Source organism: Ictalurus punctatus, chromosome 22, assembly GCF_001660625.3.
Source record: "Ictalurus punctatus breed USDA103 chromosome 22, Coco_2.0, whole genome shotgun sequence".
Classification (NCBI taxonomy): Eukaryota; Metazoa; Chordata; class Actinopteri; order Siluriformes; family Ictaluridae; genus Ictalurus; species Ictalurus punctatus.
Window position 1 is genome coordinate 10,518,026 of NC_030437.2, and position 25,828 is coordinate 10,543,853.

At 42.9% G+C, this 25,828-nt stretch overlaps 1 protein-coding gene across 9 annotated transcripts in view; it reads left to right on the top strand.

Annotated features, from left to right (window-relative positions):
- The window catches only part of mef2cb (myocyte enhancer factor 2cb), a 68,157-nt gene that overhangs the window by 33,915 nt on the left and 8,414 nt on the right, over positions 1–25,828 (top strand). For 3 of the 9 annotated variants that reach the window (XM_047150048.2, XM_017452180.3, XM_017452181.3), the window contains 4 exons: positions 7,650–7,853; positions 19,147–19,290; positions 21,365–21,533; positions 22,708–22,782. In XM_047150048.2, the coding sequence (XP_047006004.1) occupies positions 7,650–7,853; positions 19,147–19,290; positions 21,365–21,533; positions 22,708–22,782 (592 nt within the window). Of the gene's footprint in view, positions 1–7,649; positions 7,854–19,146; positions 19,291–19,387; positions 19,526–21,364; positions 21,534–22,707; positions 22,783–25,828 lie in introns of all 9 variants that reach the window. The other 6 variants (XM_053674332.1, XM_047150047.2, XM_053674331.1 and 3 more) reach the window with 4 other exon arrangements.

Here is a 25,828-nt window from a genome sequence, read left to right on the forward strand (position 1 = left end):
TTGATACAGGAAGGACACCTGATGAGAGTCGATGCCACAGCTTTCCGGGACTTGAGATCAAGAGGGAGAAAGAGAGGGCAAAGTGAGGCAATAAGAAAACCAGAGAAACTTTTCGGATTTTATTTAGAAAAGAGGAAGTAGCTTCACATCTTATCACTAATATGGTTTTGTTGACAATAAAACTAATGATGAAACTATAATGATAGTGATACTTCTATAGGAATGGTAAAAAAAAAAAAATTTTAAATAAAAAACCTGCAGTATTATCTTTAGACTGTCAAAAATTATTATTATAATCTGTACGTAGAGGTTGTGTGCAGATGAGGCCTATCAAAGATCTTTAAAGATAGCCATCCTTCCCCCAACCAGATCTTTGACTGACTCTATCAAAGTGCAGAGTTGTGTGTGATACAAGGAAACCATGAAGACAGACATCACAAGACAAGAATGAAGGACCTTTGACTCACAACCCTTTTTTTCTTTCCTCCCCTCTGCTCTCAATTTGTTGAAGTCATGGCTGGGCCTTTGCATATTTTCACTTCCCCTTTAAGGAAATCTTTCCATACCAAAGGAAAATAAACAGCTACCCGCTTCAATGGTGTTACCTTTGGTGCAACATTCTTGAGATGTTTGCAGGGTTTTCATGCAAATACCATCACATTCAGTGTTTGATGTTCCAGTTCCTCAACGAGTCCCCACAGTTTTATCACTGAGAGAAAAAGTTAATGGTTAAATTTGTTTAATTTGTCACAATAGCTAAGTTTTCAGCTGGAAATTCTACTGTAGATAACCCACCTCCACCCCTGCTGAACCCCCCCCCAAAAAAAAAAAACCCAAAAGAACTAAACAAAAACAAGCTGTAATATTGAAAAACATGGTTATGGATGTCTTTTTACATCATTCTATGTCTTATATCACCATTATTTGAGTGGCAAGTGTATATAGCTGGCCACCCTGCCTGCAGTGCCTTGCTTGCAGGCACCGGACCCTCATCGCCTTGGGCGGCCACTTGGACCCCCCACCTCCACCACCATCAAAAACACTTCCCCAGAGCATCGCCAGTTGACTGACTGCCCAGACGGCCACACAGGGCATTAGTGTGCGAGGCCTGGCTACTTGCCCTCCGGCCACTCAAACACTTTCCCCGGGCGCATCAACATGAAAGGATTCCCTGTGTGCTAAAATGCATTAGCCACCATGCTAACTCGCTACCCGTCTCTCCCTTGGTAAGAATTCTCGATCCTGCAGCAGTTCATTTTCATAAAGATTCTCCGAAACAAAGGGTAAATGAGAAGTTCACATCGGATCACAGCTGAATGAAATGGAATCATTCTAAGTGAGGTGCCTCGCTGCCAGTCGGGAAGCAGCCGCATCGGAGTTGGCTGTAATTGGGCCTAATGGAGGGTGGCTAATTCAGGGTTGTGATCCATCTGGCCAGGTGGTGAGACAAACTTGGGTCAGGTCAAGAGAGGCCAGGGAGGAAGTGGCCTCTGATGGCAGTGGGCAGGATAAGGGATGTCATTAGTCATAGAAAGGATAAATGGTTTGCAGCTGACCCATTGTGCTTCAAGAAGAAGAAGGAGAAGACATTTTTGGCGTGTTACTGCAGAAGTAATGGAGTTACTTCATGCTGCATTGCATTTGGAAAAAAATGAATCTTCATTGCCAAATCAATTCACATTGTTAATTGTACTTTAGGTGTTGAGATTTTGGGGTGTAACCATTCAGTCTGGATCAGCAACACCACTAATGCTTCTTCTCGTAGCATTTCCAGTTTATTTCTCCCAATAAATTAACATGCTGGACCAAATGCATTATGGCATTCGCACAAAGGCCTTTCCATGGCATCTCCAAGACATAGCTTGAATAGAAACCTCATCTACATAACACAACACCTTAACAGGACATATAGTGTTAACAAGTGATGTAAAATTGGAGAAAGCCACAATAATTATCAATACTCAGTGTGCTTATAGCTTATACATAATGCAAGTCCTGAACATCTCGCATTATCTGTTTATCTATCTCCCCTACACACGATCATTTCCCCACCACGTTCAGATCTAAATGATTTAGCTAAGACTTTCAACTTTACCTTGAGTACAGTCTCTCTTCATCTGCGCTCCATGATGGAGTGATGGCATTGAGCTAGAGCCGGATCTCAGCACTCGTGACAACAGAGACATCTCTCCAATCAACAGTGGTGAGGTGTGAAACAGTTTGAGTGAAATTAACAGCAGGAAAATAATGAGGCCCTCTGGGTATCCCGTCACCCCTACTCACCTTCCTCCGATTCTCACCTTGCTCCTCTGATCGTTTCCTCTGCGTCTGTCTCCTCCAAAAAAAAATGCACCGCAGTTAGTTCTTCTTCTTCTTCTTGTTCTTCTTGTTCTTCTTCTTTTCTTCTTCTTCCTCTTGAAGTCCCTTTATTTCAACAAATTCTCCAAATTACTCTTCTTTGAATTGGATCTCCGCAAGTTATGTACTTCCTCTTGCACGAACTGTTATTCTTTCTTATTATTGCGCGCCTTCCTCTTTTAGCCCACCATTTATATTTGATTTTCACACATTTCCTTCTAGTTTACGATTTACATTATTAAATGAAAAAGGAGGCATTGGCAGTTAGGCAATTAAGACACATTATACTGAAGTGTGTTATATCAAGCTAAATTCACTCTATAGAGCTCACCCTTAATACTTTAATCCGCTTCGCACACATTTTCTTGTGCACTTAGTAGTGCCCTTTCTCTTCAAATGTGGGTCATCCAGAAGGGTATAGAGATGGTGTTGAAGTCAGCATAAATAAAGGCACATAGTCATACAAAAGGCTTCACTGTCGAGCTTAAGCGTGCACACCTCCAATTAAGACATGTGTAAATGGGCAGCGCAGGAGAATGGGTCTCCAGGGTCTGCCTGCAGTATGTGGATGATCCAGCGTGAGGGACACAGGGGTGGGGGACGGCACGGTGACAAATGACTACTCGTCCTCTCTGTCTCTGTCCACCGGCAGAACTCCCCTGGGGAAAACAGCAAGCCCGGGAGGCGGGAAGCAGAAGCGAAGCCATTGTGAAGGGGAAGCCATCAGGCACTTCCTGTTATGAGAGGAAATACACAGAAATGTGCTTCCTGCCCCCGTGTCTCCAACCCCCCACACATGAAGGGCCAGGGAGTCAGACTGTTACCGACCTCGTTTCTTCTAATCGTTTAGTCATTTGGTTTGTTTTTCTTCGTATAGCCATCCTTGTTAACCCTTTAATGCGTGACCAGCGCTTTGTACATACTTTAGGTTGTTTGCAAACTAATACATATGAACAACATTTGATAGGGTTAAACCGTCAATCTATTTTACAAAATAATAAAGTATGTTTTGTTAGATTTTGGTTCTGTTTGTCACTTATTAAATAAATGAGTCAGAGGTGTGTGTGTGTGGGGGGGGGTGAGGTCATAGGTCAGTAGTACCCTGAGGTATACATTTAAGGGTTAAATGTGTAACCAAATTCCTCCGTTGTCGCTCTTGTTAGAGCTGGTACTTCTTCTATATTACATTTGGTCATTTCGAGGGATTGATCACGCCTGGCCAATTACATGTGTTCCAGCCCGTGTCTATGTTTGTATTTCACACCGAGGTCTTCAAGCCAGCGTTAGCAGTAACCCTTCTTGCAGCTGATTTTGCACAGCAGTCTCTTGACTGTTCTCACTCACTAACTACGTAGTGGAGAAGGTGCCATAAGTGCCATTTTCAGCAATTAACGCACTGACTCGCTGAAGGCTCCAGAGCACCCGGAAGACTGAGGCATGACGATGTGGGGGCAGCTTGAACAGAGAACTGGAGGAAAGGAAGACAATCATGTAGTAGGTTCTTGCGACCTGCACAGCATGGAATGGCTCTTAGAAGGGCGCCAGATGATATAATTTGTTTTAACTCCATAGTGACGGTCATTTTATAGCATAAGATTTATTTATTTTATTTTTTTTTGGGGGGGGTCTACAGTAAGTGATAGCTCCAGCATAAATGGTCTCTTACTTCACTTTACATCCATCTCTGCTGTGATGAGAGGCAAGACATGAGTGAGCTCAGAGCACGCTGTCTGAAGGAGGCAGCAAAGATTTTCTGATGTTAAAAGAACTCTAGTGGATCACCTCACCAACAATGAAGAGGACAAATTATCATAGTGATGGAAGCATATAAATAACATGAAACCATGTTTTATCACAGGGTCCTGTTTTTGTCTGGGTGTAGTCCCATATGGTTTGCTGACCCTGTTTTTTTTTTTTTCTTTTCACTTTTCTTTCTTTCTTTCTTTCTTTCTTTCTTTCTTTCTTTCTTTCTTTCTTTTTTCTTTCTTTCTTTCTTTCTTTCTTTCCAATATGCGGTTCTATATATGTCATTCTTTACACATGGCCTTCTGCGTGAACTGAATGTCCCCTGACACACCAGAAAAGCCAGAAAACTCAAACCTGGGCCACGCTTTCTTCACCATCTACATAATGAGTCAGCACCAGCATCATAAAGAAAGTTCACACATTCAGTGGGCTCCATGGCACCAAGTTTCTGTTAACGCTCTCATCATCATGGCCTATTCTTCACTCGAAACAGAACTGTCAAAACAATCGATGGTGTTCTCCAAACTTTGCCTAATGAACACCGCTGATGAGACATAATCAAAACATAATCACTTCCTTTATGGCTGAGTGGAGAGGAATGACAGCAGGCCGTCGACAAGACGAGTAGAAGTAACCATAGAAGTAATTTCATTTTACAGGAGCTGTCAGTGGGTGAGGCCACAGGTATCTGCCACTGCACAGTACTGTCACCAATCGCATGGCATTCCTGTGAAGAAGAAGACAGGTGTGGGTGCGTGTCAGGGTGTGTGTGTGTGTGTGTGTGTGTGTGTGTGTGTGTGTGTATACTGTGTGTGGGTGCATGCACAGACTTAAAATCATCTGTATCAGAAACGCTGTAGATATCAGATCTTGATTTGGGGATCTAATTAAGGTAACGCTTTGTTAAAGGTTTTGTTAGTTGTGTGGGTTATGTCTGAGATGAGAAACATGTTCGTCTGCAATCTTTACTGAAAGATTTACTGTCACAGCTCGTACATTTGCCCTTTTATCAATCTTTTACAGATTTCATCACCATGTGATAATCATGCAAGTAAATAAATCCCACAAGTTTTAATCTTACCATGCATTAATCCCGCCCCTTGTTATCTAATTGGTTTTGTTTGAGGGTGTTATCTAGCAAACCCTACTTGGGGACATTCTCTGATGTTTGCTAGCTTTGCTGCTGAAATGTTCTTGATATTAGCTAGCTAGATTTGCTTGGGCGTACATACGTTCATACGTTTGCTTGGGCGTACATACGTATGCTAAGATACCATTTTGCGTTTCAAAATGCAGATAAGCTTGCCCACACTAGCAGCTCTGAATTATTAACAGGATAGCTTACAGTCTATCAGTAATATGTAGAAGGATCTAGAAAAATGGACACATTTTAAATGAATGCTAACAGTTTTTTGTACATTCAAGCGAAATATTTATGAAATTGACACTTATTAAAAAGGGTTATATTGGTTAGGTAATTATCAAAGCTATTTGGCCAATTAGCCACAATATTGTGTTGAGTTATCAATCTAGTAACGTTATACAGTGTAGACATGTGTGCTGTTTGTTTTATATTTAGAGGAATGCTATATGCAGAACTTCCAGTCAGTTTCAGTATGCTTACAGCATCACAATGAAAAAGGAAGAAAAAAAAGACGGAAAGATGGTAAATGCCCTATAACGCTACAGCAATCAGTTAGAGAAACTACAGTGTTATTTTTTAACACATTTGTTTAGTATAGCTCACAGTTGGCACTTTACCCTCCAAAAATGGTACTTTATTTTAAGATACATGTCACAGCATAAAGCCATATTGTCATATTGTCATAACATCACACCCCAGGCTTTGTTGCGAGCCCATACACAGTATCAGACAGAGTTAAATATGGCACAATATGGAGTGTAGAATGAGACGAAAGTGGACCAAGTGTTAGCATTGGTAGCAATCTACATTAAAGAAGCACATGTCCACTTAGATTACAGAACATTTAGAAACTAAAAATGCAAAACTCGGTCCTGGTTCTTCTGAAATGTGCTTAACATTTCAGAGATCCTGAGTGCCTGGTTTCCTAAAAAGTTCCTGCAGTAGAACTGTGCATTATATTTAATAGCATTTTCAGTCTGGGCCATATTCTGTGCTTGTCTATGATCAATTTTGCACCAAATGCGGCACAAAACTGCATTCTGGTCTATGTGGTCCCATTGAGGCCATGTTTGTGGCCCTGCCGTGGCAGGCGGATTCTGGTGAAGGCATTCCACAGCAGCATGTGAGCCAGATGAAAGAGTGGGCCAGGCCAGGGGTCATCGCTCCAGTGCTACCTGAAAGAATCTTTTGTTTTGAACTTGAAGAGTGGCATGGAAGAACAAAAGGGGGGGAAATGAGAGTGTGTGGAGCTCCATTTTCAACACATATGCGAAAGAGTGTGTGTGTGTGTGTGTGTGTGTGTGTGTGTGTGTGTGTGTGTTAACATGTACCCTTTTGCCTCCCAAATTATTTAGTTCTTACATGTTTTTGAGCTAGTGAGCTTATAATCCTTCTGAATTTTTCCTCTTGAGTGCACAACTGCCCATTATCTCAACCTCCAGTTTATGACATAGGGCCGGACTCATTTCTTCTTTTCATTTGAACAATTTTTATTCATCATCAGTATTGTGTTTTCAGTAGTGGTGCATTTCTCTGGCCTGACCATGTTGAAACACGCACTGGGGGATGTCCAGGGGTGTATATTTTTAACGTTACTAATTTTATAGATGAGAACATTTACTGAGAAGTTACATGTCAGCACTCTGAGCAGTGAGAGATGACAATCTTTCTCTTTCTCTCTTGGTCTCTCTCTCTCTCGCTCTCTCTCTCTCTCTCTCTCTCTCTCTCTCTCTCTCTCTCTCTCTGTCTCTCTCCCTCTGTGTGTGTGTGTCATCTGTCTATTTGGTTCATTTAGAATGAGGAATTTCAGCTCTATGCATTTCCTATCTCAGAGATCCACCTTACCTTAAATATAAAGCACACTAACAAATGCACGATACAAAGTTGAATAAGACGTTAACAAGTGATTAAAATTGACGGAATCATTATCTCTTCACAATTATACAATTATACTACGGAGTCTGTCTGAAGTTGTTCACTCATTTACCACAACACATGTTAGGCAGGACAGCAGAGGTTCATCTGAGGCATTTTAATGCTTAAGCATGTCCTAATAGCACTCAAAGTTTGACTGTTTCTATTTTTTTTTCTTTACAAGAGATTCTTTTCTTTAACCTTTGCTTGATATATGAGTGGAAAAAGTCTGATTATGCCAGCGTCTGTTTTCCCAGACATTTTGGATGAACAAAAAAGAAAGCGGAAAACATTGATTTTCCAACAGTAGTGTTGTTCACTGCAGATCAAGAATGAGAGAGATTCAAGACAATATTCTCACACTTTTCCAACTTTGTGTAATGCCCTTTTTTTTCTAATTTTTTTTCTTCCTTTCTCTCTCTCTCTCTCTCTCTCTCCCTCTCTCTCTCTCTTTCTCTCTCTCTCTCTCCACCCTGCCACAATGTAGGTGACATTCACCAAGAGGAAGTTTGGACTGATGAAGAAAGCCTATGAGCTGAGCGTGCTATGTGACTGTGAGATTGCCCTCATCATCTTCAACAGCACCAACAAGCTCTTCCAATACGCCAGCACCGACATGGACAAAGTGTTACTGAAGTACACAGAGTACAACGAGCCTCATGAGAGCAGGACCAATTCAGACATCGTGGAGGTGAGGAATCTGCTGTACACCAGCTGGCCGAGACACGCGCAGCTTGTACAAGCTGACTTGAAGAGAAACGAATAAGCAGAGAGTGATAGATGTTGTGGGTTTGAATCTATTCATTGGGGAGATAAAGTACTAAATCCTAAATATCAGCCCCAGTAGCAGTGCATCTCAGTCGCATGCGAAGCTTCCGCCATGCATGTGGAGGAAGAACGAATCGTAGTGTTACGAGAGGCCATGCTGTAGTGCCAGACCACTGCTACTGTTTTAGCAAACAGACATTAGCCAGTGTGTATGACACAAGCGCCTTGTATCCCGCTTGTCTCTGGCCACTTTGTGTCTCACAACAGTGATCGAAACAAGCTAAAGCCTTGGATAAGTCTCAGGCCTCAGAGACATGCTGTCTGCCGGTTGCTGCGCCAGCATTGGCCTCGTTCCTGAAACCAAAGCCGGGTTCAGTCCGAGCTAAACAGCCATGACAGAGGCCAATCACGAGGCAGACGTCCAGTAGCAAATGTTAAGCCCAGCGTGAGTAGCTTGCGCAACAAGCTTTCCACACAGACGTGGCCAAGGACTCAAGGGCTTCTGAGGCACTTAAGGATTTATGGGAAAAGATGCTGTTTGTCCTCTCTGGATTGGTGCAAGTGTCAGCCAGAGACACACCTTAGCATGCCCTTTTTCCCCAGCCTCCGCTCAAATACGGTTATAATCTAGTGTTCTGATTCTGCTAAGCGTTAGCACCCGTGTGTTGATTCAGGTGAGTTTCCCGTATGGAAAAAGTATGGACCTCTGCACAAGACTGGAAATGTACATATAGATAAGGAGCGTAACGGAAGATTTGGGTCTGTTATGCCATTTTAATCTTTGTAATCATTAAAAAAAAAGTTCAAGCTAAATCTTCCACTTGCTTGTTTTTTTTTTTTGTTTTTTTTATTCCAAATGATGCCTGCTCTGTAAGAATGTAAATAAGCTCCTTCTCTTTATAAAAGCTTGAGAATTATACAGTACTCAAAATTAACCAAGAACTTCTGTAGCACTAGAATGATCCTTTACTTTGTCATTGATTCCGACTGCTTTTTTTTATGTTAACAATTTTTCACCCTCTCTCTCTCTCAGAATTATTGCCTAAACCCTCCAGAGCCACAGCACGCTTTCCCTAAGTCCCCTCTCTCATCTCCATTTCACACAAGCCTGTGTATACAAAAGCTTTTTTTTTTTCATTTGTTCAATATTGCTGTAAATGAAGAATTTTTTCCCCCATTCTTTGTTCCTTCATACTGTATATTCATAATATTGCGACATCCTTACACACTGAGTGAACACTTAGATGAAATGTATCTAGAAGACCAGTGAGGAACAGGTACTGTAACTGTGATTCTGTGAGAATCATTTCACATTCTTGGTCAGAATCAAGCTTGATTTCGATCTTCATTCCATACGGAGACTGGATAAAACCTACCGTCTGCTTTATATTTCTAGCACATCAGTTCTGCTTGCCAAGTGAAGACAGTAGACCACTACACTCCCTTAATGCATTATAGACATATGTACCATAGACTTTTAATCTTGTCTAGACCTAAACTTCAGCCAGGGAATGAATTATAAATTCCTTGAAACCAAAGTGCATAAGTGCCTTACTATCCATTAAGTGGTAAGATAAGAGCAGATCTGTTAGCATTAGACAGCCGTAGGCTACATCACATTTAAATACAATAAACGTTAAACAGCCACCACAGAAATAAGTGATCATGCCATTTTGGGCCACTTGACTTTACATCAGGCTGTCATGCCATTCATGACTGTTCTTACACGAAGCACAAGTTCCAAATTGGCCCGAATTACACGGTGTCTGAAATGTTTGCTTTGATTTAGTGAAATATTGAGACAAACACCCGGAATTCCAAACACTGGTGTTTTGAGCACACATTATGAAAGAGCCATAATTTCAACCACCTGAAGATAATCTGCTCAGATGTAACGAAAGGAAAAGGGTGTGAAAAAAAAGAACAGTGCGCTTGTAGAAGAAACAGGAGTTAGTGCTAGCTCTTTCTCCACCCTGGCAGATTTGTGCTAGTGAAAATTGATTGGGAGTGTGCCTGAGGCAGCAAGCTAACTGGATTTGCGAGCATGCGAGCTCCTACAGGGCCCCCATTTGGCTGCTGCTAGGTTACATCACGGCCGGGGGAGACGGGGTAGCGGGAGGTCAAGAGGAACAAAGCAGACTTACTGTTGCGATGGCAAGATAGGGCTGAAACCTAGGGCTTCGGGAGGACAGCTGGAACTGGGAGGTGGGTGCTAGTTTTGAAGAGGTAGCGCTTTTTTGATGAGGTATACTTTTGTTTGAATAAAAGAAAAGGATTGAAAGACATGCATCTGCAGCAAACATATACATCCACACCCTTGTGTATTTATATCCATAAGTAAATATTCTGTCTTATATAAATGAAAGAATCCACGAAGGCTCATATATGCATCAAAAACAAGCTCAAGGATAAAACATAGTTGTTCCTGTCTTTGCCCAGCATGCCTTGGAGGGTGCAGTGGGAGGATAAGGAGAGGCAGGGGAGCCGGGCACAGCGTGTGGGCGTCTCGAAGAGCGGCCTGCTACATTAGCAATAAAGCTCCATGTAATTAGCATGTCTTCGGCTGATAATTAGCGTCGCTGGGAGAGTGGCAGCAGCAGGCTCTGCCCGGCCTCTTTAGCTGTGTTTGCGAGGGGCTGAAGGCCCTACTCCCTCACCCCAGCTCTCATCAACACGCTTTTCCTCTCTCCTCTTCCTTTCGCTCGATTTTCATCTCAGCTCTTCAGGGTCAAGCCCATTCCTCTTTTAACTCAAACGTCTGCTCGGCTAGCCTCTCAATCCAACATGCTGCAATAAGAGCCTGTATACAGCGCATAAAGAAAAAGAAAACGAGACCGAAAAGAGCTAGGCAGATAATTTGCTCCACTGCCAACAATTTATGTCAAAATGAGTAAAAACCAAAGCATCTTTTTTTATGCATTCCTGCAAAAATGTTTTATCGCTCATAAGAAATGGAAGATATGCACTAAATGTGATGAATCTACGGAGAACCCACACTGACTGAAACTTATTATAGCAGTGCCAACTCAGAACAGGAAATCAATGTTCCTAGCACTGTCAAACCCTACTGGAGATGGGACTAACGTAGTTGTGCTTTCTTGTATTGGTTCATCTCAGGCAAATTGTTTTCACTGGCGAATTAGTTTTTTCTTTTTTTTTTTTCTTACAAAAAAAAAACCCAATTAAAAGTCTCCTGCAAAGCGACATCGGAGGCTCGACAATAGGTGGGCAGGTCCAGGTAATTACATGTAAAGTTGCAAAGAAAGACCAAATTACAGGTGCTTACATAAGGTAAAATTAGTTTGTTTCAGACTAGCAGGAAGAAAGCAGCGCAGCACAGTTGACGAAGTGGGATGTCAAATGTTGCGCTGGCACAGATACAGTAAATGGTTTATTTGGCAGCAGATGAAAAACTCAAACAGACAGCTAGAGTTCCTATAATGACAAGTGCCAGGCAACGCTTCCCGACATGTGAGGCGCATTAGAGAAGAGCCGAGACAGGGTTGGGGAAATGGGAGGGTTGTTCCGCTCTTTTCCAGTATGAATCAGCGATACTGAAGGCCGACAACTTCGCACCGAACGTGCTCAGCTATCGGCAACGTTCTTCAAAGTCTTCCTATCCTTTAACAAGGCTTCCCTCTAGGTTCGAGTTTAATTGGCTAGCTTTTTATTACACAGTTTATTAGGATTCATTCGACATGAACCTTTATCACTTCATTTGTGGGGTTCTTTTCCTAATGCTCAAAAACGTGAAATAAGTCCTTAAATGAGAGGATACGGGAACAGCAGAACAACCTTCAGCCGTCAGCCCTTTCACGTGCACATCCGCATGAAGCCAGTGGACATTTTGGGCCAATCTCGTTTCCTTCCCAGATTAACCTAATCTGAACGTTCACCTCTTAATCTTGGCTAGCACCATCCTCCACGTGCAGCTTCTGAATGGGAGAGAGCGAATAAGCGCGGCAGAGGTGTTGAGGGAACAGCGTGTGAGAAAAGGAGAGGTCGGTAATTATTTTCAAAGGTCATTCTGTTAATGACTACCTGCTCGGCTAATGAGATTCCGCAAAGCTCCCTCACAATGTTTTGCCCTCGTATGGTTCTCCGTATGGTGAGACGTGTGAGAGAGTGCATGCAGGGCATTCGCCTCCTCTACACTGTCGCCTGTCTGAAGCCGAGAGGGAGCGAGGGAAGGGGAAAAAAACAAAAAAACCTGCACAGAAGCGTCAACTCAGGTTCATTAAACGTCTTGCAGAATGCTTAATGTTGCCAAGAAACGCTAATTAATTGGAATGATTTCAGTTTAATTTTTTCTTTCTCAAAGTAGCTGTTATGACTTAATTAAAAGACGTTTGGCTCGTGCGGGTGCTTGCACATCAACAGCCTGCTAGAACACTCTACCTCAGTCATCTCGTTCACTCTTTCCTTACTTACTTGTTTGTAGCGCCGACATCAGAAGCAACGTTCGCCCAGAGCAGTTCTCTCGCAGCGCCGCACATGAAGGACCATTCATTCTGCTTACAAAGAGCCGCTATACGATAACAACAAAACATCGATGTTAACTCCGACTGCTCTTTTAAGCTCCAATCAGATAAGCTGAGGTGTTATCATGATTAAAAGTGAAATACAAATGCTCTTGTCCTTCTCGCCTGTTTGAGGCCAGGTGTGAAACAGCGAATAGCATGCATTCAGTTTATGGATATTAGATAAGATGAAATATGCGCAGTCACTTTAAGTACCCTTTTTTCCCAGCTGTGTTTTCTTTTCCAGTGGCACAGTGTTGCTGTAACACCACCAGAGCAAGGCTTCTTAAACGTTTTGAATCCAGGGACCACCTTTTGATCACATTTATAGAGCAAACAGGGCAAATATGTACCATGATATTCATTTATTCGTCCCTCATGCATATACCAGATATCACAGACCCCTTGAGAACCATAGGAGGAATCGTATCTTTGAGAACCAGAGAAATCGAATAAGATGGAACAATACAAAGTTATTAGTACAGTAATACTTAAATTGGTTTTGATGTCCAGCTTATATTCAACAGTGGGTTTTCTTATTTATCTTTTATATCTCTCTATGAAGATATATTTTACAGTCCCACTGAGCAGAAACAAGCCATGGTGCTTATTCTACAAGTCAGATCAGTTTGTGTGCCGTCTTTAAACTTTCAAAGCATGGCTGATCAGTCAGGGAGTGAGGAGCTTCTTTGTGCTCTTCAAGCCTCCCAGCCGTCCTCATCTAAAGCTGTTTGGACAGACAGCAACAGAACAACTTGTTGTACTTATACCTCGTGGCTGATGAATTCTTGAGGGGCATTTGCATGCTCTCTCTCTCTCTCTCTCTCTCTCTCTCTCTCTCTCTCTCTCTCTCTCTCTCTCTTTCTGTGTGTGTATGTCTCTCTCTTGTTTTCCCTAACCGTCATCTGATTGGAAACAGCTGCAGAGCACACGCAGCAACACTTTAAAAGCGAGTGCATTTCAGATGTCCAAATTGGGAGCCCCTTCCACCACCACCCCCTCCTCCTCCTCCTCCTCCTCCTCCTCCTCCTCCCTCTCGTTCTGTCTCCCTCCCACTCACTGTGTGTGTGTGTGTGTGTGTGTGTGTGTGTGTGTGTGTGTGTGTGTGCGTGAGAGTCTGTGTGTTTTTTTAGTGTTCTTCCCCTAATAAATGCCTCAAAAAAACCAGTAGTGGCCTAAAAATAGCAACCAACGATGCTAAATTTAGCGCTTGGCTTACTGCTCTGGCGAAGCGAATGGAGAAGAATAGGCGTGGAGAGACAGGGTGAGTAAGCAAGCCTCTATTCATTCAGCACCCGATGAACTGCTGCCCTTGGCCAGCTAAGGCACAAGACTCAAATCCCCCCTTTCCCATACCACCAGACTTCAGGGTGCCAATAAACATTTGATCGTCGGGATAAAGGTTCTTTATTATTTACTTCTGTTTTTTTTGTGTGTGTGTGTGTGTCTGTCTGAGTTGTTTTTTTCCGTTTTTTTCTCTTTCGTTCGCAGTAACAGTAAGTAAAACACTTTGATTTCATTAAGAAGGCAAAGATGTCGTCATATATGACTTTTTTCCCCTTACACTACTGAGTTCTTGTGGAAAGAAAGGGATGTTTCTATATCATATTGTCTCTCCACAAAGGCACCAATCAGTGAGAGCAGAAGAAGGTAGAAAAGTGCGGTATATGTGGAGGGCAGACACGGAGCATGTTTCTGAGATATATATACCAGTAATCAAGCATTTTTATTTATTTATTTCAAAACATCATCAAACAAGAGTCACACCATCCTCATGCTCCCTGTGAGCGCGGGCGGAAAAATGAGCGGCTATTTTGGGCCGTGGGTGTAGATGGCATTCAGCAGCTCTCCGTGGGCTCCCTTCGGGCCTGCCGGGTGTGGAAACACAAGGTCATGCCAGAGAGGTCAGGTGCCTGCTCATTGTTCCTCAAAGCTCTCAGCCCTTTCCTGTAATGCAGCTGCACGATAAGAGGCCGTGCAGTAGACAAAAGCTGATAACTGATCTGTGTGTGTGTGTGTGTGTGTGTGTGTCCGTGTCTGTGTGCATTTTCACACTTAGGAGAGAGAACCTTAACTCGCCAACTGCCAAAATAAGAATCACAACATGTTTTATATATATATATATTTATATATATATAAATACATATATATATATATATATATATATATATATATATATGTGTGTGTGTGTGTGTGTGGTGGTCGGGGGGTGTTAGTGGTTGAGGAGGTCGTGTGTACGCACATCTCTTAGCGAATAAAGAAGAAAGACAGTATCACAGATGCGTGGCTAATAGAAAGATGACCACGCTATACGCACCCCTTCATCCCATGACTACTGTAGGGTGCCATTGTGTGGATTTGGGATGGATCGTAAATGATGAAAGACTTCACTGTCCTTCTTGTTAATGCAAACGCAGCGAGAGGACACGAGATGCTGCTTTTTACACCCGTCAGTCTCATTCCAACAGACCAGGCCGATGCTCTGTTTCAGTGACATGGAACAAATTTTATTGTGGAGCAGTGATATCATACGGAATTATAGATCGTGATATATCTTTACGCGGATGATTCTTAATGCACAAACCATTGCCCTAAAATCATAAGCCTGAGATACAATCCATACCCTGGAGATACGTTAAAAGCCCCAAACGATTAAACGATTCCTCCAATCTCCTTCTCCAATCATTTTAATGCACATGGATGTGTGTATGAGGAGCAGCTGTGTTCTTGAATAGAGTGCCACTTGGTTCGCTATTGTGCCATTTGTCTGCGCAGTCCTATACTGTATGTCTTTGTACTAGGATTAGCTCATATTGAGCTGCGCCCAATGACAGAATTTATCTGTGTGCCTGGATTTTCCTTGAGCCCGACCCCATCCCAACTCCCCCTATAAACCACAGACAGCTGTAATTACATCCTTAAAGTGCGGTATTGCTTCAACTGTGGGCTGATGGGTCTTAAGCTCATCTCTTTGATACTAGATTTCATTGCATGGTGAGGCTCTGTGTGTGTGTGTGTGTGTGTGTGTGTGTGTGTGTGTGTGTGTGTGTGTGTGTGTGTGTGTGGTAACCAGTCGAGACCATTTGGTGAATTTAAAAGCCCTTCACTTTTTGTAATTGTATAAGGAGAGTCTTTATTGTAAAGTCTTCTCGCATTATACCAAAGGGAGGTGGTTTGATGCACATATACACGCAAATTCTCATCTCCATCTGTAGTAGCGTGTTCAAACCGCACTTAACGAAGCAGCGGCTTCCCCTGCTCCCGGCCAACCACCTGCTTCCAATAAGCTGCGACCTCTCTCTCGTTCTCTCTGAAGGGGATCTCATTTGCTCGACATAGCAGGCGCACTGGATGCCTAGCTGAATGTGTGGGCCAGTGGGTCTGCTTTGAGTCTTTGTGTGTGTTTGTGTGTGTTGATACATGTGTAAAAGCGTCCCGTCCGCACATCGAGTTTAAGCAAGGTACCATAAAATGATGTGTAATAGAGTGTGTGGAACTTGCCACCCTCGCACACCCCACTACACACACACACGACAGAGGCGGGGCTACTGAGTGGCATGAAGTCATTTTTGCTGGCCTAATGGGACCACCTCAGAGTCGGCGGCTTTCTGCATGAGTCTATGGTGCAGAGTGGAAAAGACTTTCTGGTCCACTACATGCTGAATAAGGCAAACCACCCGACTGCTGAAATATGGACTTCATATGAAAACATTCTCCTTTTTTATTTTTTTCACATGACCTGCGAACACAATTTTATCAGAGAGCCAGGCTCTTGAGTATATTGGTTTGCCAGAGATCCAAGCTACAGTTATGAGATTTCACCAAATATATATATATATATATATATATATATATATATATATATATATATATATATATATATATATATATATATATTAGTATTCGGTGAGCTTTTATTTCACTTGGTTTTGAAGCCTTCAGGGCCATGAGCTTGTTTTTGTTCATGCAACATGGTCTGAACATGGCAACATGGCTCAGCTGCTATTTCCACTAAGGAAAGCTGTTGAATTTGTTTTGTTGTTTTGTTATTGGCTTGTCTTCCTCGCCTTCATGAACACGCTGCGAAACGTGGGCTTCTCTCCAGCCCCAGACCTCTCGTCTGCCAGAGTTGCCCCAGGAATGGAGGGCTCCTTTTGTATGGTTCTCGCAGCTAACCCCAAACCTGTGGTGCCCATCTACAGTAGACTTTAGTCCCCCACATTTCTGGGCCCGATTCCAGAGTGTCTGAAGGTCGGCCGTGACTGACTGAAGGCTAACACAGCAGATAGAGGATAAAGTGGGCACACGGGAGGCTGTCTGGTGCATTGGTCTGAGGGTCTGATCCTTGAGTGGTTTGATTAATTCATCAGGTCTGCTATTGAAACGGCGAAGGATGTTAGAATGGGGGTTTAGCTTATTAAATGGTAGCTAGTGGATGGAAAATGTTTCGACTACAAACGCTATAGACAGCAGAACCTGGTATGGCATTTGGTTTGACAGACATACACACATGCATGTGCACGTGTTGGGCTGAAGGTTAGAGAAGATGAGCGTATGTAGGCCAATGTAGCGAGGCAGCATCGAGAGGAAGCTGTTTAATTAGGAGTGTGCCTCTGAAGGCTTTATTTTCACTGTCTTTGTCTCCCAATTTTTTTTTTTAGCTCTATCCTCCCGTTTTACCTTCGGTCTCTTTCTTCCCTCCACCGTATCAGCCCCCCGAATCCCCCTCCTCCCTTACAAGGCCATTTTCCGCTTTGTTAGATTGATTACTCCTCATCAATAATGTTTTGGACGGTGGATCATGCAGCTTTCATCTACTGAAGCTATTAAGATGTCAGACTAGGAAATGATTTCTCCACTCACTTCAGGTACAAAGAGGGTTCGTTCTCTGTAGCGGCTTATTTTTAGTCACACAAACTGGAAACGCTCAAGGTGGAGAGTGGTGTGTTGGGAAATTGATTTATTTGTCAGATAGGTTTTTTTATTTTATTTTAATCAAGCTCGTCTCATTTAATTTAACCTGCGATTACACGTGCTACATGTGCCGAACATTAGACCGCTAGAGATTGAAAAAAGGGTAGAGAGAGAAAGACATGGAGCGAGAATCAAGAGCCAGCGAACCATCTATGGCCATCTTTTGGATCCAAACTCATGATTGGCTTGTCCCCCCAAGCTACCCCCCAACGCCCCCCCTCCACGCAGCATGTGTGTGTGTGTGTGCGTGTGTGTGTGTGTGTGAGGGCTGGTGACAGGTGTGGGCGCTCTGACAGGTGCACATGTGTGGAATGAGTGGCATTGCAGGCGGCCCCCATGGCGGCCCCACGCTGGCTCTTAAACTGCCAGGCCCTGCATGAAAGCTCCGCATGCCAGCATGACCTCACATCAGTGCAACACTGCCTCTTTACCCTTCACTGCCATCAATTCTCCAACACTACATTCCCTCCATCAGTTCAGTCCCTCACTACTCTTTAGTGCTGCAGCGAGCCTAAATATCCCTGCATTCAGCCACGGTTCAATTTAAAGACCACCTCGTGCTAAGAGACATCATCATAAAGAAAGCATGTTTGTTCAAATCTGGACTGAATAATGGTTCGACTATAAAATAGTGCTGAACATTGCTGATTTCCACACACTATAATTTGTGTAAAGGTAAGATAAAACATTGAAAAAATAAAATGAAAAAGTTTCCTTTACATAACACGTGAAAGTGGACTATTTTCACTCTTTTCTAACAGCAGATTGTTCTACGTGTGTTTCGAGCAGAAAATGAATCCTAACTCATCTCATTTCACTTTCTTTGTCAGTCTTCATCAAATCTTGGCGACGGCAGAGTAAATTTAATTACGGGGTTTGTGATGTAGACGGGCAGATGAAAGGGACGCTGTACGTCCGCATAAGCGCATGCGAGCGCGCTAACCATGCACGTCGTTAGCGAGCGGCTGTGCCCCCATATACGCTAATGTCTCCTTATTATAGGCTCTTGCGCTGTTTTTGATGAAGCGTCTCGAGCCGTGTGTTACGAGTTACTTTGTGACAGTTAGGACTTCTTTTAATTCACAAGAGGACACTGGCTAATCGTGTATACATATAGAGACAGCCAACGGTGAAGGCGTTTAGGAAACGAACGCGAAACAATGCCAGATCGTGTATTCTGTTTGTGCTGAACAATCAAAACAGGGTACAGTACAGAGCCACAGTTTTTTAGGTTGAGTTCGCCATGAGAGGAGAGGGTTATTTCTACTAGAAGGTGGCCATCAGGTGGCTGAGAGGAAAACTGCTGGCTGTGGATCTACTCGGGAATATCCAGAATTCCATGAACCTGCGAGTGTTTGATTCTTATAAATCTCAGACTTTTTTTTTTATGTCTTTATTTCTACATATGCGCGTACCATGTTTCATTCGTCTTCCAAAATATTTTGTCATATACATTTAATACATACGTTCCCTACAATATATACGACATATAATTATAGATACAAGTGTTTCTATGCTATTATACACAGTTTATACGGACGTCCCTAGTTAAACTGGTTCAATCCGACAAATAAAAAATTTGAGTCATTCATTTAATACTGAATCATCAAAATTATTTTTAAAAATCATTTAAAAAAAACCCTCCAGTGATACATTTCTGCCCCACGTGGACATTTCCTCCACGTCTGATGTTTGACGAACATTTGAACACTGTGTTTGCAGACGTTGAGAAAGAAGGGCCTAAATGGGTGCGACAGCCCCGACCCAGACGCAGACGATTCAGTCGGTCACAGCCCCGAGTCTGAGGACAAGTACCGCAAAATCAACGAGGACATAGACCTAATGATCAGCAGACAGAGACTATGTGTAAGTACCTCCGTCCATAAACACCACTCTCACACCCCCTTTCTCTCTCTCTCTCTCTCTCTCTCTCTCTCTCTCTCTCTGTCTCTGTGGCCTTCAGGCATTGAGCAAGAAGGAGAACAAAGGCAGCGAAAGCTCGGAGCTTGAGTCTGCTCTTTCTCTTACTCCACGCACAGAAGAAAAATACAAACTGATTAATGAAGAGTTTGATCATGTGATCAAGACTCATAAGATCCCTGTAAGTACAGCAGCTACAGTGGACACCTGAGATCTCACCTGCGCTGAGATCTAACAGCCATGCCACCTTGCTAAAATAGTGCTAACCACTCTCTCACGAAAGCTGGTCATTTGACTTGGAAGAAGCTTGTGGTTAGCTACAGAAGCTAGCATGCTGCTAACTATTCCTACTCCGTGCTTGCTGAACTGAATTCTGTGGTTTGAGTTTTGTTTCCGTCAGCAGTCATCCTCAAACAAGACGAAGAGTCTTGACCCCGTATTCACAAACAGTTCTTTGTGTGATGAGAATCTTAACACGACTTTTCGAAAAAAAACAAAAACGTCTGTTAATTACATTTAGTCAAAAGTGCCTTTTCTAACCTTACCTACAGTCCAGTTATGGTTTATGTGAAATCTGACGCTGGAGGATAAAGTCGCATGTGTTTCTTTCAAATTCTCATCAGAGCATGTTAACTGAGAGCGCACAATAGGTCATGTGTCCGACAAAACTATGCAGAAAACAGCACCGCACAAACAGCCGCACACATTCCCACAGTCATGTACACACACACGTACACACTGAGGAGGACTGTTACGTGAGAGCTTGTTTCTCATGAAATGAACAGTCTCCAAAGGCCTGACGAGGTTTTGGATGAATTCTGGGAATCACTGTTCAGCTCTTGAGGAACACCCTCAAGCCCCACTCACTCACTACACTTGGATATACCTCTTTATATTGTGAAATAAAAGCATTAAATGAATAAATATCAATCCCAATTCTAAAAAGATATCTACCATCTATTCTAACGGTATCTCTCTGGACAGTGTAAGCAGTTCAAACAGTTCCTGGGTGTCTTATATGAAACAGTGTACCAAAGCTTAGGTACTATAGGAAGTGCACACGCACACACATAGTGTGTGACACGCAGATAAATATGACACACTCATAGTGAGAGAGTGGTATAAGGTGGAGACTAGAATAGTGGCCATTGTGATGGCCGGTTTGCTCTGCGGTCACAGTGGCACGGCCATGTTCTCTGGGTGAGCGGCTTGAACAGGAAGGATGGCACCATGCAAATAACAACCTGCAAAAAAATGTAGCAAGACGTAAATGTAGCAAGTATACTGAGAGCATGACAGACAGAGGGAGGAAGAAACGAGACACTCCGCATGATCTCGAAAGCACAGAAATGATAGGATTCGGAGTGCACTCGTGGATAAATTTAGTAGTAAAACAAAGGGTTATTCATGATACTAAAAACCCGAAGAGTTGTTTGGGATTTTTGTGGAAAAATACGATAGGGAACACCTTAGACAGAGGGAGGAGGGATAACGAAAGAAAGCAAAACTGAACACATGAGGGAAAGAGGAGACCTTCTACACAGAACGAAAATATTTGCCCGGCTCTGAGCAAATGATTGCTTCAGCCTTGCGGAGAGAAAGAGAGAAAGATGGGGAGAGAGAGAGAGAGAGAGGGACAAGGCTCTCGTCTCCGGTTTCTGCCGGCTGATGCTCCCCCAGATGAGCACTTACGGACCCTTAGGACACATGGCTGCAATTAGGCGCTATTTTCTCCTTATGAAACACAACATGGAGGAGAAAGAGCTCACACTTCTCCTCTCCTCAAGGTTAAGCCACTCATAGAGTAATGTGGTAAATGAAAGAAGATCAGATAAGATTGCTCTCTCTCTCTCTTTTTCTCGCCAGCCTTCTATCTTTTTCCTCAGTTTTCTGTGTTTTACTCTATCGATATTAGACGTGTCCGATAATGATGATTTTCCCTCTACTTTCTTTTGTCACTGTCAACGTTCAGTGTAGATCTGTGCTACTTTATTAACTGTAGTTTTTCCACACGTTTCAGGCCGTACCCCCTTCTAACTATGACATGCCAGTGTCTATCCCAGTGAGCAACCAGATCTACAGCCACCCTGGAGGATCCCTAGGCAACCATAACCTGGTTCCACTATCCCATCACGGCATACAGAGGAACAGCATGTCCCCAGGTGTCACACACAGACCTCCAAGTGCAGGTAACACAGACAAATACATACTACACATATACACAGCTACGTGGCAAATTAAAGGAAAAACTGCTGGGTCCATGATGCAACATTTCTATCCTGATGGGCGTGGTCACTTCCAGGGTGACTCATCCCCACATCCACAGGGCACTGATGGTTTGATGAGGATGAAAAGGATGTAAATCCTAAGCCACAGCCCTCAAAGTCACCACATCTCGACGCAGATGGAGAGATTTTAAACTGACATGATTTTACACAGCGCTCTCATCCACCATCATCAAAATCGAGGGAATGTCTTTTATAAGAACGGTGGCGCTGTACTGGTGACATGCGATGGCCGAACTCATAATGGCGAGTTTTCCTTTAATTTGTCACACCTCTTTTTTTTCAGTCTTAAATTGATGACTTATAATGACTTTTAACCTGGCTACAGTTTGCCACTGATTCCTTTCTATACAATAGCATACTATGATTATTAAAAAAGAGCACATGTTACTAATCCTGCATATACATTGTAAATACACCTACTGACACACACTAACACCGTCTAGGCCCATTCGCAGTTTTCTTTCTAGGTTTCTCTCTGGCTTGCTAAGGTAAAGGCTCTCACTACTTCAGTCCTGTCATTAGCAGTCATGCTCTCCTGATGCAATCAGCCGCCCAGTACAGGAGGGCTGGCTAAATATGAGCTTTGGCCCATCCCGGTGCGCTGCCTGACCACAACCGCTGCACTGCTGATTTAAAAATAAAAATGTGTCATTTTTCTTGGATGCAGAAGCCTGGTCTCTCTGGCCACAGCCACCAACTCCCCCCACCACCACACACACACACACGCACACACACACACACACACACACACACACACACACACACACACACACACACACACACACACGCACACACACACACACACACACACACACCCCAGCCACCCTAAGCATACTCTTAACAAAAAAGGGCAGTTTCTTGTTCACGTACACTTACACACACTCTTTCTTGTCACTGTGGCTTTTTTTTTTTGGCCTGCCCACCACAAACACAGAATAGGCTATGGCTGAAGATGAAGCTTAATAAATCATTTGATAGGTCAGAAGGACGGTTTTGTGGTAGGATGTGAATGTCAAGTTCAGTGAGGTTATTGAAACACCTCCCCCTCTTTCCTCTCTCTTTTCCTCTGTTCTAGGTGGTCTTATGGGTGCCGATCTCACCACAGGCCCTGGCACCAGTGCTGGTAAGGATGGCATCCCCACCTTCTACAGTATGTCCCCTCTTGTCTTTTACTCACCCACAACTCACATTTTCTTCCAGCTTAAGCAGACTAAAAAGATTTGAGGAAGGCCAGGCTTGTGCTAATGATTTTCTTGCAGTCGTTAACATTCACATTAACAAAAAAACCTAGCATACCTGAAATAAATGACGAGCGTCATCCGTTATAGAAAGTAATTACCGTGGAATGAGTTTAATGTATGTTAATGACAATCATTTTCAATACTCGGGCCATTTTGTTCTGGATAAATAACAATTGTCGTTACTGTATTATCGGACACTATGAGGCTTGGGCAGGGGGGAGGTAATCACGAAGCAAAAAACATTTTGTCCGAATATGACTTTGGCGGTTTGGCGAAGTCTTACTTGCATGCACCATGAGCTTAGGGCTTTAGTCTCTATGGCAAGTTACATAAATACTAGTAGCCTTTTAAAACAACATAAACAATGTCACGGGCCTTTTTATTTATTTATTTTTTAAACCAGAATCTAATTCAAGCAGAATGTAGCAACGTGCATATCACTTGCATATCAAGGCCCCTTCGGGTTCTTGATTTCTTGTATGGCATAACTACTAGCATATGTTTGGAGTGCAAAGAAGAGTGTGTGTGCCCATAAATAGCTTTTGAAATGTGTGTGTGTGTGTGTGTGTGTGTGTGTGTGTGTGTGTGTGTGTGTGTGTGTGTGCATCTAATCCACTTTAAAGGGAAAGTTATAGTGCATGTGGATACATACTGGGGCTTTGACTTGTGGTTGCCTCAGAGACAGCTTATGCATGCATATGTGTGTTTGTGCATGTGTGTGTGTGTGTGTGTCTGTGTGTGTGTGTGTGGGTGGATGTGTATATGTCTGTCTGAACAGCTCAGCAGTGGTCACCACAGAAGCATGGCTATATTCTATATAAAAATCAGACAGTAGATTCTTGGAAACTGACATGGTGCTCAGTTTAGCCCAGCTGGGTAACCTTGTCTGGCCCTGCAGTGCCCCCAGGGCCAGTGGAGAGGGTTGAGGCCGAGGTCCCTCCGTCTATCTTCTCTCCTTTACTGTCCCTCTTATACAAAAGTACCTCTTATGGTAGCGGCTCTACCATCCACATTCAAAGTCTTCAGCTGTCCAATGCAACCATTGTGTCCTAGAGAAGACGAACAGAGGGCGCACTGTAGCTCCGATACAGGCCATCCGATTGGAAACAAGAACCAGGGAGAAGTCATGAAGCGCTCAAAGACGTTCCATTCAAGTGTCCTCCAGATTAATGGGCCACGACTAGGCATACGGGATGAATATTCAGTATTTTTTATTTTTTTATTTTTTTTTTTTACTCCAATTCGCTCTTAGTCATGGCTGAGGTTTTTCATAGCGTGGCATGCCAGCTGTTTAAAAATGCTCCCTGCAGTCTATTTGAAGAGACACACTGTGCGGTTAAAATGGCATTACAGTAAATGATGAATAGCACAAGAGAGTCTTAATCACAACTCGTTTGGAAAATGGAACAATGTCTCTGGCTTCAGCTTTTGCCATACAGTGTGTTTACTATGACTTGATCATTTTCCATTCATACAGTTCTTTACCTGCCAAATGTGGCCTTGTCAGACAACCACAACTTCTGTGCAGTGGAGTGTGTATGTGCGTTTATTTCAGTAGGTCACATGTTGATCAGGCATGGCAGAAAGGTCAGTTAGACTGTGGAAAAACTATCCGTTTCGCATCCTATGAACACATCAGGGAGACGTCACATTTTGGGAACAAATAACGATGTTCCTCATCACCCATGGCTGATGAGGTGATGTTCACTCAATTAGCAATTGTACTCGAATAATATTGCTTTAGTGGGCAAATTTGGGCCATGGTTCAAAACCTCAAGGCCAGTGGAATATACATCTAGACAGAACAAAAATCCAATATAGTCCATTACGCCAAGACAAAGAGTCAGCACATGTCCAAAGTGTAATTATCCATGCTATCATGGCCACTAGCCCCTGTAGCCCCTTACAAGGAAACTCAGTCCGTGTGCATTAACAGTTAGTCCTCTTCTGCGAAGGCCCAGAAATAGCCTCAGGCTCTTTATCAAAGGTACACATCAAGTCATTTGGGCGGGTGGAGGGGACTGCTGGTATCTGGCCAGCTGTAATTTTAGCAGTTCCCCATTGTGAGTGAGATGGGAGAGTGAGAGAGAGAGCCTACCGTTCACTCACAGAGCAACAGAACAGTTTGAAGGTCAGTGGCGTGTTGCATTTCTGCGAGATTGGTCTTACATAGCCAACTGTTCTCCAGCTCGCCCAGAAATTTCTTGCTCGGCGCTTAGATACAGAAGTGGTGCAGTCCTATAACATCATTTCAATTCTTATTTTTATCTGTGTTTGAGCTTTTAAATTGGCCCTCAAGAACGGTCTGATGTTTGACAGTGGATTCTAACAAAAGGACAAAATATGGCTGATGAATTATAATTGAATTAGTAGTTACTTAGCGGTTTGGTATCGGTGTGTTACTCACTGTGTATTTTTCCGTTTAAAGCTGATGTTAAAGCTTAGTGCATATTGACTGTATTTTTGTTTTTTCATCTTTATATATGATTCTCATTTGCAATAAATGACTTTAGCTGTACCACTTTCATTCAAAAGCATAAGTAGTAGCTTCAGAACAATATTCACAGCACTCATCAGGTGGTGTAATTGGAGTGCTTCATAAACACTATATGATTGTTTTGTGTAATAGCCGCCCTCAATTTGAATCTTTTGCACATTGTGAAATTTAGCATGTCTCCATGACAACCAGGGCAAAATAGAGCAAGGCAGTGTACTCTACTCTAGAGGAACTGCAGAACTTTCAACTGCGTACATTTCTATAGTGTGTATGTTTACAAGGCTGACTTACAATGCATCACATTTTACCTAAACGATTTAAAATTATGGAGGTAGTTTTAGGGTGAATACATCTGTTATTGAAAGGGGGGGAAAAGGATGTGTTTTGTCCCCTCTATCTCCCTCCCTCTGAATCCTTAACAATGATCTGTGGTTGTTGAGTCTTCAAGTGTTCAGAAA